The sequence below is a fragment of the Equus caballus genome, chromosome 29 (genome assembly GCF_041296265.1).
Source record: "Equus caballus isolate H_3958 breed thoroughbred chromosome 29, TB-T2T, whole genome shotgun sequence".
Lineage (NCBI taxonomy): Eukaryota > Metazoa > Chordata > Mammalia > Perissodactyla > Equidae > Equus > Equus caballus.
Window position 1 is genome coordinate 39,775,894 of NC_091712.1, and position 16,155 is coordinate 39,792,048.

Below are 16,155 nucleotides of genomic sequence, written 5' to 3' on the forward strand. Positions count from 1 at the left end.
TATGTGTTGGGCAAGTTGCAACTCTCGTGGCTCAGTGTTCTCGTCTATAAAAGGGGCACACAAGTAATGGAGGGCACTATGAATTAAGACGTGAGAAGGTTCAGAAGGGTAGCTGGAACAGTAAGAGCTCAGTAAATATTAACTATTATTTATCATACGAGCAAGTAAGATTTCATTTGAAAAATGGTTTCTGCTGCTAAAGAAATTCTGAAAGTTACCATCCAGTGCAACTCCTCATTTTCCAGTCGTTGTAACCCATCAAATTTAAGCATTTACCCAGGACTTTACAACTACTTAGTGAGGGACAAAAATGGGCCCAGCAGAAGGATCTCCTGGCTCCAGTTAGGCCCCCCGTGTGCTGTCCAGACAGGCTGATGCCAGGAAAGGAGACTGAGGGGCATTTCCAGTAGCTAAGGGAGTCTCATCAGCCTCAAGCCCCTGGGCGGCGGGGAGAGTGTCTTGTTCATCGGAGGCTCTCCAGGTCCAGGAGAGCCCCTGGCACACTACAGGTGTTTGAGAAACATCCGTTGAATGGATGAGGAAGGCTTTAACCAAAGTCACACAACTGGGTGGAGGCTGAGCTGGGATAGAACTCTGGTTTCCTGGGATGAATGAGCCGAGTGAATTGCATGAAGACAACGGAGGGCTCAGTGCTCATGAGTAGTGCTGTGTGGTAGAGAGGACTGGTAGGGTGGCTCATGACCCTGTTGCCATCGACCACATGGATCCAGCCTTCCAGCACGAACCAAGAGTCTTGAGATCCAGTCCCAACTCTGGGAGTGCCACCAACAGAAAACCCCGTGGCATTTCTGTGTCTGCATTTCTGCATTTGTACAAGGTGGGGAACAGACAGCTCCTGACTTTGTCTCCAAAGGAATATGGAGATGATTAAAAGAACTTCACCCGGGATGTAGCATTGCACGCTGAGAAAAGGCCAAATGTGGTGATTTAGAGAAGGGACACTCCTGGGAAATGTGGCATTGTCCAGGAGATGGAAGGGGCGGAGAGGGAGTGTGGTGTGGGCCAAGAGGACACAGTGAGGAGGTACCAGGGGTGGTACTCAGAGAGGGGACGAGGGAACTGGTATGTGCTGAGTTTGAGAGTTTTCCTTCTCACTCAGATCAAGGACGTGTTATGGGGGAAGCATCAGCCGTAAGTGGAGCTTGATGGAAGCGAAAAGAAGAACATACAGGCCAAAGAACTATAATGAAAGAAGGAAGGAAAAAACGAAAGGATCTGGCAGACGTGGTTCCTCCTAAGAGCTTCTCACCTTCCCCAGTGCTTCCTGCAATGCCTGGTTGTGGGAGTTCTTATGAAATGAACAGTGAAGACATGCCATAGAAGGTGGAGAAGAAAACCAGAGAAAGCACATGCTTCCTTCTTTGAGGGGAGCAAAGACGTGGTGTTGTGAGGCTGCATGTCACAGGCTCCAAGGAAGAAAATACTGCACGGGGACCCTGAGTACAAATTACGTTGGAATGGATCCAGGCACATATCTGAAGGCAGCTGAATCCCTTGGAAAGAAGTTTGACGTGTCTGTCTGATTGACAGAGAAATGGATTTTGATTCACAGACTGGATCAGGAGAAAGAAAGAACTTTAGATGTCAGCAGAGCTTTGTATCTCACTCATTCATTCAGCCATCCATTCATTCATTATCATTCATCAAATTACTATGCAGTTGGGGGTCTACTTTCTGCTGGACCGTGCTTGGCCTGAGGACACAGGATGGTTATGCCAGTGCCCTCACTGTGAAGGGGCTTGTGGTCCAGTTACACACGTTAGGAACAAATATGGCGGGTGCTCAGAGGATGGGGCACTGACTCCATGGAGGAATGAGAGAGGCTTCCCCTGAAGGGAGCTGACGTTCGAGTTACATGAAGTAAGTAGGAGTGAGGGCAGATCACGTAGCAGGGTGCTGGGGAAGGGCTGTGTTTACTGTCAGGCCTCAGAGGCACAGAGCATTTGGGGTGGATGGGCAGGGTGGGCTCACAGACCTGCTGGCATGACACCTGAGGAGGTTCCCATGAGAGACCCCAGACTTGTCCAATAACACTGCTGACTCTGAGAGACAGCAGGGATGAGCCCAGCATACGGTCTGTCCCATGGACCTGACGTCCCACCCCCAACCTTCCCCGCCACTGTACATTTCCTCAGCCAGACCCAAAGTCTTCGTGCCTGATCAGAGTTCTTGGGAGGGAACGGATTAGAAGCTGGGACCGCTATTTTCGCAAATAAGACACGAGCAGGTGTGGTCTCTGTGTGACCAAATGGAACGCAAGAGAGACGTTCCTCCTCTCACCTGCTGGAATCACGGTGTCTCTATCGTCAACTCTGGAGAGCAGCCGCTTTGCTCCCTGAGAAGTCGGGGCATGAACAGCAGACCCCTAGACCTGACAGGGGCAAAGGCAGTAGCAGCCTTTGCAGGGGGAAGGCTCTGGGAGAGAAGAATCTGGTGGAGCACCACTTTCATCTGAGAAAAGAACTGGAAGATATGTCACGAGTGAAGGGCTGGGTGGGGCTCTTCATGCTGGCCAATAGGAGAAAGGGGCCCCATGTTACCCTCCCCAACCCCTACCTCCATCATTTTTTAAAAAATGAAATAGGGAGGTACAAAACACTATGCCTTCTCTCTCTATGTATACAGTATACCTGGAGGAAGGAAGTTCAAAAGCATCTTAGGGGAAAGCGGCATGGCTTGAGGAAACAAACAAAATGACTATGAACCCAAATACTTACAATTGGTTTAGAAGACTTTGTTTCTACAAGAAGGTTATTTCACTGTAAATGATAACAGCTTGGAATGTACTCAAAAAAGGAAAATGGACCAGTATAAATGACGGGATTTATGTGCAAGAAAAAAAGAGAGTAACGTGCAAAAGTAAAACATCGGCCCATCTGATCCTGCACCGTAAGAGCATGGAGGCCGTGTGCTGGGAGGAGGTGGGGACGGGGAGGGGAGCTCCCCCTGCAATAGCGGAGAAAGATATTAAAACTCTAATAAAAGGGAGGATCAGGGTGGGGAAGAAGCTCTGCTCTCTTTTCAAGATGCCAGAAAGTAGTCAGACATGCTGCAAAAAATGTGAAGAAATCTCTTAAAGAAGAGTTCAAGGCTAGAGACCTTTAAAAACCAGATCATTGTCTCCACATGTTTAATGATGAGCACAGATATTAAAAACACAGATGAAGAAATTGGGAGAAAAATAGGGAAAAAATCAAAGCCAAATAAAGAGAACTGGATAAACAGAGACAAGGATATCAAGCAAGAGAGAAGGCCAAGACTCAGAGGGCAGCTTGTCCCAGAATGGTCCAGAAGTTAGGAGGATAATGGTTGCCTTAAGTGAAGACAGACTGATGAAGGTGATGCTGAAAGGATATTGCAAATAGCAGCATTCTCCGTGAAATTATTTTCAAGGATTTCATAGAAATGTATTGAGAACCACCCATGGACCAAATACATTTACTGAATTAATCTGATTTAAAATTTAGAACTGACTCTAGGGGCCGGCCTGGTGGCTTGGTGGTTAAGTTCGTGTGCTCTGCTTTGGCGGCCTAGGATTTGAGAGTTTGGATATCGGGCGGGGATCTACACACTGTTTGTCAAGCCATGCTGTGGCAGCATCCCACATACAAAATGGAGGAAGACTGGCACAGATGTTAGCTCAGGGACAATCTTCCTCAAGCAAAAAGAGGAAGATTGGAAACAGATGTTAGCTCAGGGCAAATCTTCCTCACAAAAAAACAAAACCAAACCAAACCAACTCTAGTCAGGTAAGAGTGTTGCCAAAGCCAGGTAGTTGGTGGGAGGCAGAGCAATGATTGCAACGCCACCTCCTTCTGGCACATCCTGTGGTCTTACTGTCATTCCACAGCCCCCTGCCCTTCTGCCAGATCAAAGACAGGTCCCTGACCAGTGCCGGGCACCGACTGATGCCAGGACTGTGCTTTGTCACAGTGTGCGTGGTGAGGTTGTGGCCGCAGAGTGTAATCCTTTGCTGACAGCTCTCACCAGGTCCCCAAGGGTTGCTTGAGCTGTGCTTCGGCTGTCTTCAAAGGCGTGGGAAGAATAGTTGAAGTTGTCAGACATGGAGAGGCACTATGACGCCTATTCTCTGGGGTAAGGCAACCTAGATTCAAGTTCCCAGCCTTTCCATGGATGAGTTATGTGACATCTCTAAGCCTCAGTCGCTTCATCCGTAACATAGGAATCAACAGTGAGGACAAGATGAGGTCACACATAGAAGCCCTCAGCAGAGCACCTGGCACACAGGAGGAACTCAGTATGTTAATATGAATATCACCCCCTCCCTCAGGTAAATGGGGCAGAGGCATCGGTGGCTCTACCCAGGTTAGGCAAGGAGGTGTGGTCAGGCTGGAATGGATAACTAAGTAAAAGATAACGCTGGAGTCATCTGATGTGATTGAACACTGATGCAAAAGCTTTTCAGAAATCCCATCACCAAAGGCGGCAGGAATACCAGGGGCCGGGTTACATCAGGCACAGACCTGTACTGCAATCAGGGGACTTGAGACAATTACGTAAATACACCACCATCGCTTACTGACCATGGACCAGTTAAAGCCGATGGGAGGCTCCAGAGCAGGAAAGAGCAACTTCCCCAAAGAAGGAAGCAGGATGAGAAGGAAGCTCTGGTTCTAAGAAACTCAGTTGGCTGGACAAGATGGTGGGAAAGAGCGAGAAGGCCAGCTAGGGTGGTACAGAAAGGCCTTCTAGGGTCTTATTATAAGGGAAGAGGAGACACAAGAAATCACGGCAATGAGGCTGAGAATACTCTGGGCCAGCAGACACATGAGCTCTTCTTAGAGTATAAAAGAGGTAAGAGAAGAAGTAGGTATAGGAATGGAGCCTGTCAGAGGAAAGACCGAGTTTAGAGTGAGGGGTGAAAAGTACAGGACATCTGGATTTGTAAGAAAGTGGTATTTAGCAGTTCGGAAAATTTTAGTGGTGGATAACAATTGCAAATATGTACATATCTTTTACAATTAAACATCTATCCAACAGCAGGGAGATCCAAGAAAAGACCTGAAAAAGTATTTGTGGCTTAGAGTCTTTGGCAGGAAGATGTTAAATCCAGGACAGCTGTCCTCACACCCTGGGTAGCAATAAGGGTGAGTGGGTTTCAAGAACTATGGGACATCTGATTAGGAAGTAGAGTGGAATGTATGTGGAAACTGATTAATTCATAGGGCAGTCAGGTGATGATAAATGCCAAGTGATGAGGTCACACATTTTGCATCCAGCTTAGGGGCCAGTTCTTTCTCTCCATTCCTCAGTTTCTCGGTCTCTGAAATGGGGTTAATTGTGCCTGCTGTCACTGGTGCTGGCCACAAGGGAGGAAAGCATCATTATACAGGAATGGTGAGCATTGTTCACACGAGATGAGGGAATGTTTAGTAGGAAAGCACATTTCTTCTCCTCAACCCAATCATTTCACAGTCAGAAAACTCAAGGACCAAAGAAAGGGCTGGGGTCTTTGCAGACTCCTGGCTTGGTGGTCTCGAGCCAGTGGAGAGGGGCAGCAGCTCTGGGACACATTCAGTAACAGACAGAGGAGCTGGACCCGGGACAACACGCCCTGGAAGCGAGAGCACTTAGTGTGCTGAATGCACTTGTCTTGCTCCTGAATCAGGGGCACTGGTACTTGCCTGACTGGTTTGTGTTCATTGATGCTGAGAAATCCTAGCCACAGATAAGATGTGGGCCTGGAATTAGACAAGCAAAGGGTTAGTCTTGACTCTGCTATTGACCTGATTGTGTTACTTAGTCAAGTTGCTTGGCCCCTTGAAGCTTCATCCATGACAGGAGAGTGGAAAGCCAACTCTGACCAGTTCAAGGGATCGCAGTGAGGACGACCCATCGGTCGTTGATCCTTTGTTCATTCTTTGAACATGTATTCAGCACCCATCATGTGATGAAGAAAACAGACAGCCTCCCTAGTCAGGGAGACAGGAATTCAACAGAACCCACACTATGACATGATAAAGGATACTGAGGTCATGTACCAAGTGCTATGTGTGAAGGAAGGCAGAGAACGGCCTGAGAAAGGCCTGGGGCGGGGGGGGGGGGGGGGTGGGTGTTCAATCCCAGAGGCAGGGAGGGGCCCACCTTGAGAGGACAGCAGCGGGGGGCAGTGTAGGGAGGGCAGGTATGGTGGGCTTCACTCTGAAGGTGGCAAAGCCATTTTTGGGAGGGGTGGTCCTCCTACCCTCTGCCCCCCAGGCCGTTCCAGGCCCTGCCTCCACAGTTGACATCTTATTGGGATGCATCTTGGAACCTCTTCGTTTCTGCTGCAGACATCTGGCCAGAGCTGCTAGCAAACCTCAGCTTCCCTCCCTGGGCTCCCCTGAGAGAGGAATCTCAGGGGCAGGGCCAGTCCCCTTCTTTTCTCCAGTCCTCTCTCTGGAGCATAGCACTGTCCGCTTGGTGCTCTGGCTGGTGCCTGCAGACTGTGTGAGCTCAGTGTCTGCTCTTACTCCACCCAGGCTCCCTGGAGGGGCAGGCACAGCTCCCCAAAGAGGGAGCATTTGGCAATTCCTGCTGCGTGGGATTTCCCTGCAGGCAACGGGTGTCTCTGTAGAAATAGCTTCAGCTGAGGCGGTAGGGGCGGTCTATGCTGGTCCACCTCTCCCCCGGGAACTGGCATATCAAGGACTCTCTCCTAAAGGATGACGGAGCCTTTCCAGGGGTCACCAGGAGTCACCCCTCTCTCTCAGGTGATGGAGCAGCAGCACATTGCAGAGCCCTGCCCAGGTTAGGCAATGAGGTAGTCAGGCTGGAGAGGAGCCAGTTGGTCCTGTTCTTCTGGTTCTAGGCTCTCACCTGGTTTAAGCCAGCGTGCTCTGCTGTGCCATGCCAGTGTTCCCAAGGACAAGCACAAAGAAGACCAAGTGCCACTAGTCAGTCCTTATCCTCTGTTCTGTTAGGCCCATGGGTTTGTTAGTCCATTGGGCCCATGCTCCTCCAGTCACAGACAGCATGCTGTGTCCTTTCCACTCTGACTACATATCTCAGGGTCTTTCTCTTTTCTCTGGCTCTGCATCAGATCCAAGGATCAGAATCTTTCTCCTTTGCACCATCTGTGTTAAGAAGAGCCTCATGCATCAGCCCAGGATTTGGAGGTGATGGACATGTGGAGCCTCTGAGCGTCATTCATTTACTGATGGTCGGCTGGCCCAGGGCCCATTGGCTCCTGTGAGGAGGAAGGGAAATAAATCTAAAGAGGGTGAAACTGAAGGTGGAGATGGGAAAACCAACCCCTCACCTCTGTAAGCTGCGTCACAGGCTATAAAGCCCTTCCACGAACGCTTTTCTGGCTTAATTCTCACACAGTCTCGCAAGCCATGAGGGCTGGGTATGTTTATGTCTTTTACAGTTGATGAAACTAAAGCTCTTCATAATCTTTGGGAAGCCAGTGCCTTCTCTCGAGCTCTGTTCCTCTTTCTAGACCACCTCCCCATCCACGATGGCTGACCGAGCGTTAGCCACCAAGTCCACATTCTGCTCAGCAAGCTGGAGATGGGGATGAGGAAAGTCCCAGCTCTCCCCCAGAGCCGCACACAATTCTTCTGCTTACATCTTATTGGCCATAAATTATTTGCATACTTATACTAGCAAGGGAAGATGGAAATTCATACTTTATTCTTAGAAGTCTCCAGGTGGCCATGTTTCCCGTGAAAAATAATAGGTTTTGTGATGTTAATATACTTCTACACAAGAACAGCTGTTAGGGTAAACAGTTGGCTGTCTTTGCCACAAAATCCCCAAGAAACTGTTTGCATTCTCAGCACTGCCCAGCCTTGAAATGAGATATTTAATTTCTTCTTCTGAGTTCTCACCATGAAAATGTGATTGTTAACAGATAAAGACACCAATTTTTCTTTATTTACAGTCACTTTTTGCCACTCACATAAAGGTATTTTATTTTTATCGGTGTCAAATATGTCCACGTTTTCTTTCATTACTTCTGGGTTTCCAGAATTATTTAAATATATTTCTGCTATCACACCTCTCACTTTGCATGTAGTTATTTAGATCTAAGCTCCCCTGAGGGATTTCTGTATATGTGTATCATAGAAGTTAAATATGATCGTGATGGGAATGTTGCTTATGTTGTATGTAAAAGGTAGATTATTTCTTTGTGTCCTAGAACCTCTAACAAAATGGTAAGGAAGCCACAGTTAGCTTTTGGGAACCTCTGCTTTTTGGGGGTACCCTCTTCTCCCCTCCTGCTACCACCTGCCTCTCCAGGAACCTAGAGACCCGGCTTTTCCCACCTCATAGGATTCTGGGCTCCCACTATCCCCCCTGAACCTCTCCACATTCTAGCAGCTGTGGCCCCGCTGCCTGCTAGTCTCCTGTGCTGAGCCCTCCCAGAGGATTCCCAAAAGTCAGCGCCCGGTCTGCTGCCCGGCCGGGATGAAAGGTTGACCTGCCCGGCGAGAAATGAGTATATGCAAACTTGCCAACTGATTTTTCTGGAGAAAGTCCTTTCTTAATTTTTTGTATCTTTTATAAAAATGGTGGACGGTGGGTAAAATAAAACGTAGTCATTTTTTTAAATGGCCTTAATTGGCAAAATAAAATATGGGCAGTTATGTTGTTTCCATTGTGAGTGTGCCTGTGTTCAAGCAAGCTTGAGAGAGAGACACAGGGAGAGGGAGATGGGGACGGGAAGAGAGAGAGAGAGAGATGCACCACATGTGGTCAGGTTCTGTGGGGCAGAGGGTTGTCACGTGGACATTCTGGAAGTGTTCTGTTAGACAACAAAGGACGTTCTGACCCACCTCATGTGGTCATTTACACAGGGAGGAGGGCATGTTTTTATAGAGACCCCATTACCCTCTTGCCTGGCTCTCCTCAGGGCAAAAGGAAGGATAACTTTCTGAGGTGGAGGGGTGGAGGGATGGCGGGAAAGATGTCTTGGGTTCTCCAGGCAAACCTCAGTTAACAGGGAGAGAGACCTCGTGGCCGGCTTTGTGAGCACTGTGCTATAACTCACTCTTCCCAAGCAGCCATCAGGACACTGAGATGTGTCACCATCACTCTGTTAGTCGCCAGCAGTGTCTTGGGTTCGCTCCCTTCCTTTACTTATATTTTACCAGGTGGTTGGAACTAGTAGAGACAGGAGCAGAGATGAGGGGAGAGACGCTGATACACGTGTGTCTATGTGGGAATCCCGGCTTTGATGCGGTGTTCAGGCTTCTGGCAGTCTCCACGCTTTAGGATGTCATCCTGAATCCATAAATATATTAGAAGCACCACCCTCAGAGCAATTGATTCGTTACTGTTTTTAGATTAAAGTTGATTTGCAAGCTTAGTTAACTTTTTTTTCCTGGCAACTTTGAATTCTTCCTTAAGTTTTGTCGATAATAGCTGAGAAATGAAGAGGAAACCCCCGGAAGACTAGCAGCTGAGCCAAGACAGGAGGTGGGACAATCAACTAGAAAAATTACAGCAGACCGAGACTGTGCAGTGCGTGGTAAACAGACGGCGTAAGTCCCTCTGGGTAGTGCTGCATTATGACAACAGTGATGGTCTTATTGGTCATCTCTAACCACTGGAGTCACAGCCTACCTAATTTGTTTAAAATAATAGGAAGTAAAACATATAATACACCCTAGAAAGATTTCTACCAGAGATGATTAAAGTGAAAACGCATGGTGCTTACAGGGGTAAGTTTCAGCTATCTGGGAAAATACCTTACTCAAAGCACTTCTTACAGAAAGTGTTGGATAACTAGTGCCATTGTCACTGGGGCTGGGTATGTGTGTGGACTACAAGTAGACAGCCATGTGTGTCCTGCCAAGTTGCCAGGTGTGTCACTGACTGAAAGGAGGGGAAGAACAACTCTTGCCAACAACCCCAACAAGTCTGGGCAAATTGTGGGCGCTGAATACACAGCAGCCCACGCCAGCAAGCAGTTTTGAGTGCAGAGCAATCAAGCACACAAACGCTAGAACACTCAGCCTCATGATGTTTCTCTTTTGCACGTAATCTCTGTGAGAGGGGGTTGCTGCCCTTTCCCAGTTGGCCCCCTGGAAGCCAAGGATCACACCTTTTCTTGGATGGGGATCTAAAACAGAAAGGTGATCTCCAACTTGTGAGTCCTTGAAACATGGTGTGTCCCGTAGGATGATGTTCACCTATGGAATACCCTCCCCAGCCAGGAGCACTGCTCTGTGGGGGGCACCAGGATAGACCCTGTCTCCAGGATCAGTGAGACTGGGTGTTTAACTCAGCTTAAGACTTTCTAAGAACTTAGAACACCCAGCTGGTTGGCCTCAAAGATGCTGGTCCTTTCATCTGGAAGATGCCTGGGGGAAACAGAAGTCTGATGTGGTACCCAGCAGAGAGTTGGCACTTGGGCAAAGGAGTGAAAGGAATAGCTCCTATTAATTGAGTGTTTACGTCAGGCACTGAGCTCTGCTTTCCCTCAGCTCCTTTAATCCTGTCAACACCATTAAAGCAGGTACCAGGATTGTCTCCTTTACAAGGCAGGCAGCTGATGCTGCCCCAGGCTGCACAGCCTGTGACGTGGGAAGCCAGGACTCTACCCCACAGCCACTGGGTTCCAAAGCCAGCGATGTAACCACGTGTTGTGTGACCTCCATGGAGAACGTGAGTTGTGTTTAGGGGGACGGGCACACGGGGGCTCAGAGCTGCCGTCTGGGAAGGCAGCACCATTACTCGCCATTTCTACTGCTCACTACTGAAGGGGGTGTGATGAAGGGGGTCCTGTGGAGCTGGTGTCACAGCTCTGTGTGTGATGGCCTCCCGTGACATGCAGGGATTCCCACCCGGGCTCCATTCTCGTGTCCTGGGGGTGAGATCTCCCTGGGTAGGGTCGGGGTGGTGCCAACAGGGCATCTGGCTCAGGCGTGAGGAACAAGCAGGTTCAGGCAAGTCAGAGGAGCCAGAGGCGTCTCCGCGGCCCGTCTGACTGGTTCCCACAAGTGTGTTGCCCACAGAGCCAAACAGTAATGGGAGTGCTGAGTGTGTTTTTGTTCTGTAGTCAAGCTCCTGGGAAAGCGGGAGTCGGCTCCAGCCCTGGTTCTAAACCCTGAGGAGAGGGACAGCCACCACACACCTCCTCCCAACACACACACAGCACGTTCACTCTCTCACACACATGTGCACATATGCTCACACACACTCTCTCACATAATCACACTCACAATACTAACACACTCTCACACTCATACATCTCCTCCCAACACACACACAGCACATTCACTCTCTCACACACACATGTGCACATATGCTCACACACTCTCTCACATAATCACACTCACAATACTAACACACTCCCACACTCACACATCTCCTCCCAACACACACAACTCACACTCTCATACACACTCACAATTTATACACTCACACCATCACACATATACACTCTCACACATGCTCACTCACACTCTGACACACGTCCTCCCAACACACATATTCACATACACACATCACACTCACAGATGCTCACTCACACATTCACCTTCTCACTCTTTCTCCTATACTCCTACACACCCACACTCACTCACAGCACACGTGTACACACACACGGCTATTGCACGAGGCAGTCGACGAGTGATAACTCCCCTGCCTCGAGCGGCAGTGGCCTGCTGCCTCTAAGTGCCCTCAAGGGCTCACCCAGCCCGCCGTGGGGAGGGTTTCATCCTTCCTGTAATAACTTCGGGGGTCTCAACCCCCCACAATGAAAGGGCCTCTCTTTGCCTGTGGGACCACAGTCATCTCACTAGGAAAAGTGAGAGTTTCCCTGGTAACAGTGTCAAGGAGATCAACTGAGAGGGGCAGGAGAGGGAACGCGTCCTGGGTGGGAGAGCTGACCTCCAACAGGTAACACCAAAAAGCCTCAAGGCTTTCTCCTGCAAACCTGCCCACTTCTCCCTTCTCTGCCAAACCACATCCTTCTCCTTTCTCATTGGTTCCAGGTTCTCCTTTCTCAGCAAACCCAAGTCTCCCCACTCAGGTGCCGTTACTCGGTGCCCCTCGGCTCCCTTCATTTTTCTCCCTCCCACATGGTCTGAGGAGACGACCACCCCACTAGGGCTGGCATGGGGCATTCTTCTCTTCTCTCACTTGTCCTCCTGTGCATGCTTCTTACATGGTACCTGGTGGCTCAGCTGTGGGGCACTGAGGATGTGAGCATCTCCCCAGCCTCAGGCTCCTTGGCTTGACGCACACCCTCGCTTCCATCACAGGAGGTGTGGCCGGTGGATGCGCTTAGCTATGAAGATGCCGTGAGTATGAGGCATTTCTAGTTCTCCTGGGGTCTGCACTCAGGGTGCTGTGTGTTAAGCCAGCAGAGGAAGAAAGGGGCTCGATCAAGCTTAACTAAGTTTGACAACAAATACCGTGCTGTCCCCCTTTTCCCAGCACCGAGTTCTTCTGTCAGATGCCCCATGGTGTTGGTTACCCATGAGCAGCTGTCCCTGAAGCTGGCCCAATGTAGCTGACTGCTTGCCTACCTAGGCAGGAGGCTGGGTGGGAAGGGGTAAGGAAACCATTTCAGTGTTGATTCGTGATCTGAAAAGACAAAGCACTCCACTGCAGAGGAAGCAGGATCCAAAATGGCGGCCTGAGGATGGAAACATACTCAACCAGAAGTCTGGCTCTCTCCCCAGGTTACTGGTGGCTTTGGGTATAGGACTTTACCTCCTGAGACCCCATCATGAATAATGATCATCTTCCTGTCCCATGACGACACTTCTCTAGATGCTCTTTCTAAATAGAAGCCTCTGCTCTGTGTGGAACTGTGTCTGTTAGGGCTCATCGCCAAAGCCAGCAATGTTCAGAGCCGTGGACTGCTTGATGTGACCAAAACCTCCAGGCAGGCAAGTTTATCAGTTCAATCAAGAAAAGCATCATAAGGAAATTGACAGCAAGATCCCCCTTCAAGTGGATATTTTCTTGAGTGTTGATTTACATCAAACACAGACCAGCTTGCTACTGAACATGAGGTTGATCATAGAATAATAATACCTTCTGTTGATCAAAGATACTTTGATCCTAAGTGCCCTGATCAGATATGGTGGGAGTATTATTCTATTTTATAGATGAAGATATTGAAACACAAGTTAAGTTCCCAAATCAGAGATGGAGCTAGAACCCAGCTCAAATCTCCTGACTTGAATGTGTTTCTTATTATAAATTAGCAAGTCCTGCTAATAAGATGAGAAGAAAAGGAAATTTAAAATATAGATTTATATCTTCAAATAGGCTTTAAAGAAATAAACAAAAAGGATCTGGGTTCGTCCTAGTAATTAGGAGCTCCACCCTTCCCTTGTCGCTTACAAAGCAGGAGCTTCCCCGGGCTGGTCTCCAGGTGGACCCACATTCTCTACTCGATCGTCATTTTCATTGAGAAATCAATTGCTCAATACTTATTGAGGTCTCTGTACTATTTCAGCACAAAGATGAAACAGCAATCCTTCTTCAAGATGTCTTCATAAAAGCAGTTACTTATCTGGAACATTTTCCTTTGTGTCTCTCTCTGCATCTGGGTTCCCTGGACTCAGGGTGGACTGAGGGGTAGGTGTGCAGTGCTGAGGGGTGGAGAGGTGTTCGCCTGGCTGCCCTCTAGGGAAGGAGAGAATCCTCGGCCTGTTTGATGGGTTGAACCAGAGAGAGATGGAATTTATGAAATTTCTCAGGAGAAGAGTGAAGGAGTTTATTCCTTACATGCAGGCAGAAGTGGGGGGAAGTTATGGGAATTTACAGCGATAAAGAGAGGACTTGCTTGAGAAAGTCACTGCGGGGACTCCAATGTCAATGTCCCTTCACAGCCTTGGGTCTCGCTTGCTAAGGATTTGGGGACAGTCCTCAAGGGCTGAGCTCTTGGTTTAAACTCTGCTATTCAGAGCAGTGGGCAGAGGTAATGTCCTTCCAGAAAGCAGAAGGACTGTGGGCCTGGGGGGCTCCCAGGCTGGATTTCTGTTCTTAGGGCTGACTCTTTGTAAACCCACAAGCTAGGCCAAGTTAGTAGCTTCAGCCCCTTCTTTCTACATCCTTCTATCCTCAGCGTCTTCAGGGCCACCCAGTGCTCGCCAGTCTCCCCGAGCTCTCGGGCAAGACTGTCTGTGAATGTAAACGAACCCCCACTGCTTCCTCAATGTCTGCACAGACAGCCTTGAACTTAACCATAGAACGGATTCCGAGGAACCATGGAGCTGGAGGAGAAGTATTCTGCAGGGCAGGAAGCCTGCTGCTCACCTCTGAAGCCACGCTTCGAACACTCATTTAATAAACAATTCTCAGCACCACGCGTGTGGCAGCTTCTGAATGCACCAGGCTCCTAGCTTTCTCAAAGCTAAAGGCAGCCAGCTGCAGCCTCCATCTGCTGATCTGTTGTTGGCCCTGCACTGAGAATCTGATGATGCCCCCGGTCCCACCATGGTGGAATTCCTCTCAATTCTACCACCATCTGCCCCCCAGCAGCCCTGCCCTGCCAGGCAAGAGCTGGCCAGCAGCCCCAAGAGAGAGGACAGGAACACCGGACACAGCTCTCCCACAACTCCGGGCCTGCCGTGTCTGCTGAGAGAGGCTTCCTTCCTCTTTCAGCCTCAGGCTCTGGGAATTCGGGAAGCTGTCTTGAACCCCTCGTTTGGCCAGGATCTCTGTGACAGTTACATGGGCAAAAAGCTTCTGGAGTGGCATGGTCTGTCGTGGGGGCCCGGAGAGGCTGGCTGGCTTCGACAGCCCCCACACTGGTTCCCTCCAGGCTCTCCTGGGCGAGCCCTGCCACTCCAATTCCTGCATTTCTTGTCTGCAGCTGGTCTGTCCCTCCCTGGGCGGAGGATTTTGCCTGAGGACGTGGGGAGGGCGGGGAGACTTCCTCCTCCCTTTGCTCGGTTGTAGAAAAGGAGGGGTTCCCATCCATGGCAAGGCTGCCACTGGAGCTCTGCCCTCACACAAACACAGCCTCACATCCCACCGCCGGTCCCCAGCTCTGACGTGAGTCCTTTGAACAGGTTGGCAGTAAGCAACATGGCTGAGAAGCTGTCTGAAGAGCAGGTGGCCGAGTTCAAGGAGGCCTTCTCCAGTGTTGACAAGAATGGGGATGGCACCATCAACACCCAGGAGCTGGGCGCCGTGATGCAGGCCTTGGGCCACAGTCTGTCGGAGGCCGAGTTGAACGAGCTCATCGCCAGGGTGGACTCTGATGGCGATGGCGTCATCAACTTCCAAGAGTTCCTGGCGGAGATGGTCAAGAGGAGGAAGGCCTGGGGCAGTGAGCAGGACCTGCAGGGGGTCTTCCGTGCCTTTGACCTGGACGGTGACGGCCACATCAACGTGGATGAGCTCAAGCAGGCCATAGGCAAGCTAGGGGATGAGGTTTCCGAGGAGGCGCTGGAAGTCATGATCGGCCAGGCTGACTTGGACCAGGACGGGAAGGTGAGCTACGAGGAGTTCGTGCGCATCCTCACCCAGAAGTGACGCCCTGCCCTGGCCCGGCTCCTGCCTGACTCTTGTTCCTGTGCCTTTCTGGGGTCCACCTTTGGTGGTAGGGATGTGAAGGGAACGTCTGGGTGGTGGACGGGAAGTTACCTGATCGGTGGGAAAGCCTTCTCTCTCTCGGGCCCGGGTTCTGTGCTGTTGGGGGCCTCCCTGGGAGCCCCTCTTTGCCGCTGAGACCTGGGCTGGCTCCTGCGGCTTCTCCCCCCAGTGAAATGGGGTGCTCCCTACCTCACAGGGCTGTTGTGAGAAACCCCAAAGTGATGTGGTCGTTGAAATAAAAGAACATGAGCTTGAAGGGTGATGTGCACTGGTTCTTGAATGTTTGATGGGAAGTGGAAAAAGCATCTGGGATTCTCAGAGCCTCTACCCCTTCACTCAGCCTAGCTGGAGAACCAAGCTGAGCAGGCTGGTCCTCCACCTCCTCCCCTGTGACTCCTGCGGAAGAGGGAAGGTGCAGGAGTGGGGTGGGGTTGGGAAGGGCAGGCAAGATGCATGTTTCTCTCACTCAGGGTCTGCCTGAGCTTCTGGGTCAGGACCAGAAGGCAGAGCTGGACCCTAGGACTGGGACCCCGCCTATGCCACCAACAATAAAGTTTATCACCCTTTGCGTATAGGTGACTGTTCTTTAGGCTCAAATTAAAAAGAAAAAGTGTGTGTGTG

General features: G+C 50.0%; 1 protein-coding gene across 1 annotated transcript; it reads left to right on the top strand.

The window, feature by feature from the left end:
- The first annotated feature begins 15,024 nt into the window (after positions 1–15,024).
- Positions 15,025–15,790, top strand: CALML5 (calmodulin like 5). Its single transcript, XM_005606957.4, has one exon. It carries the CDS (start codon positions 15,025–15,027, stop codon positions 15,472–15,474), a length of 450 nt encoding a protein of 149 aa, XP_005607014.2. The 3' UTR covers positions 15,475–15,790.
- Positions 15,791–16,155: the final 365 nt, after the last annotated feature.

Coding starts and splice junctions, on each gene's coding strand:
- CALML5 (XM_005606957.4), top strand. CDS start 15,025: ATGGCTGAGAAGCTGTCTGAAGAGCAGGTGGCCGAGTTCAAGGAGGCC.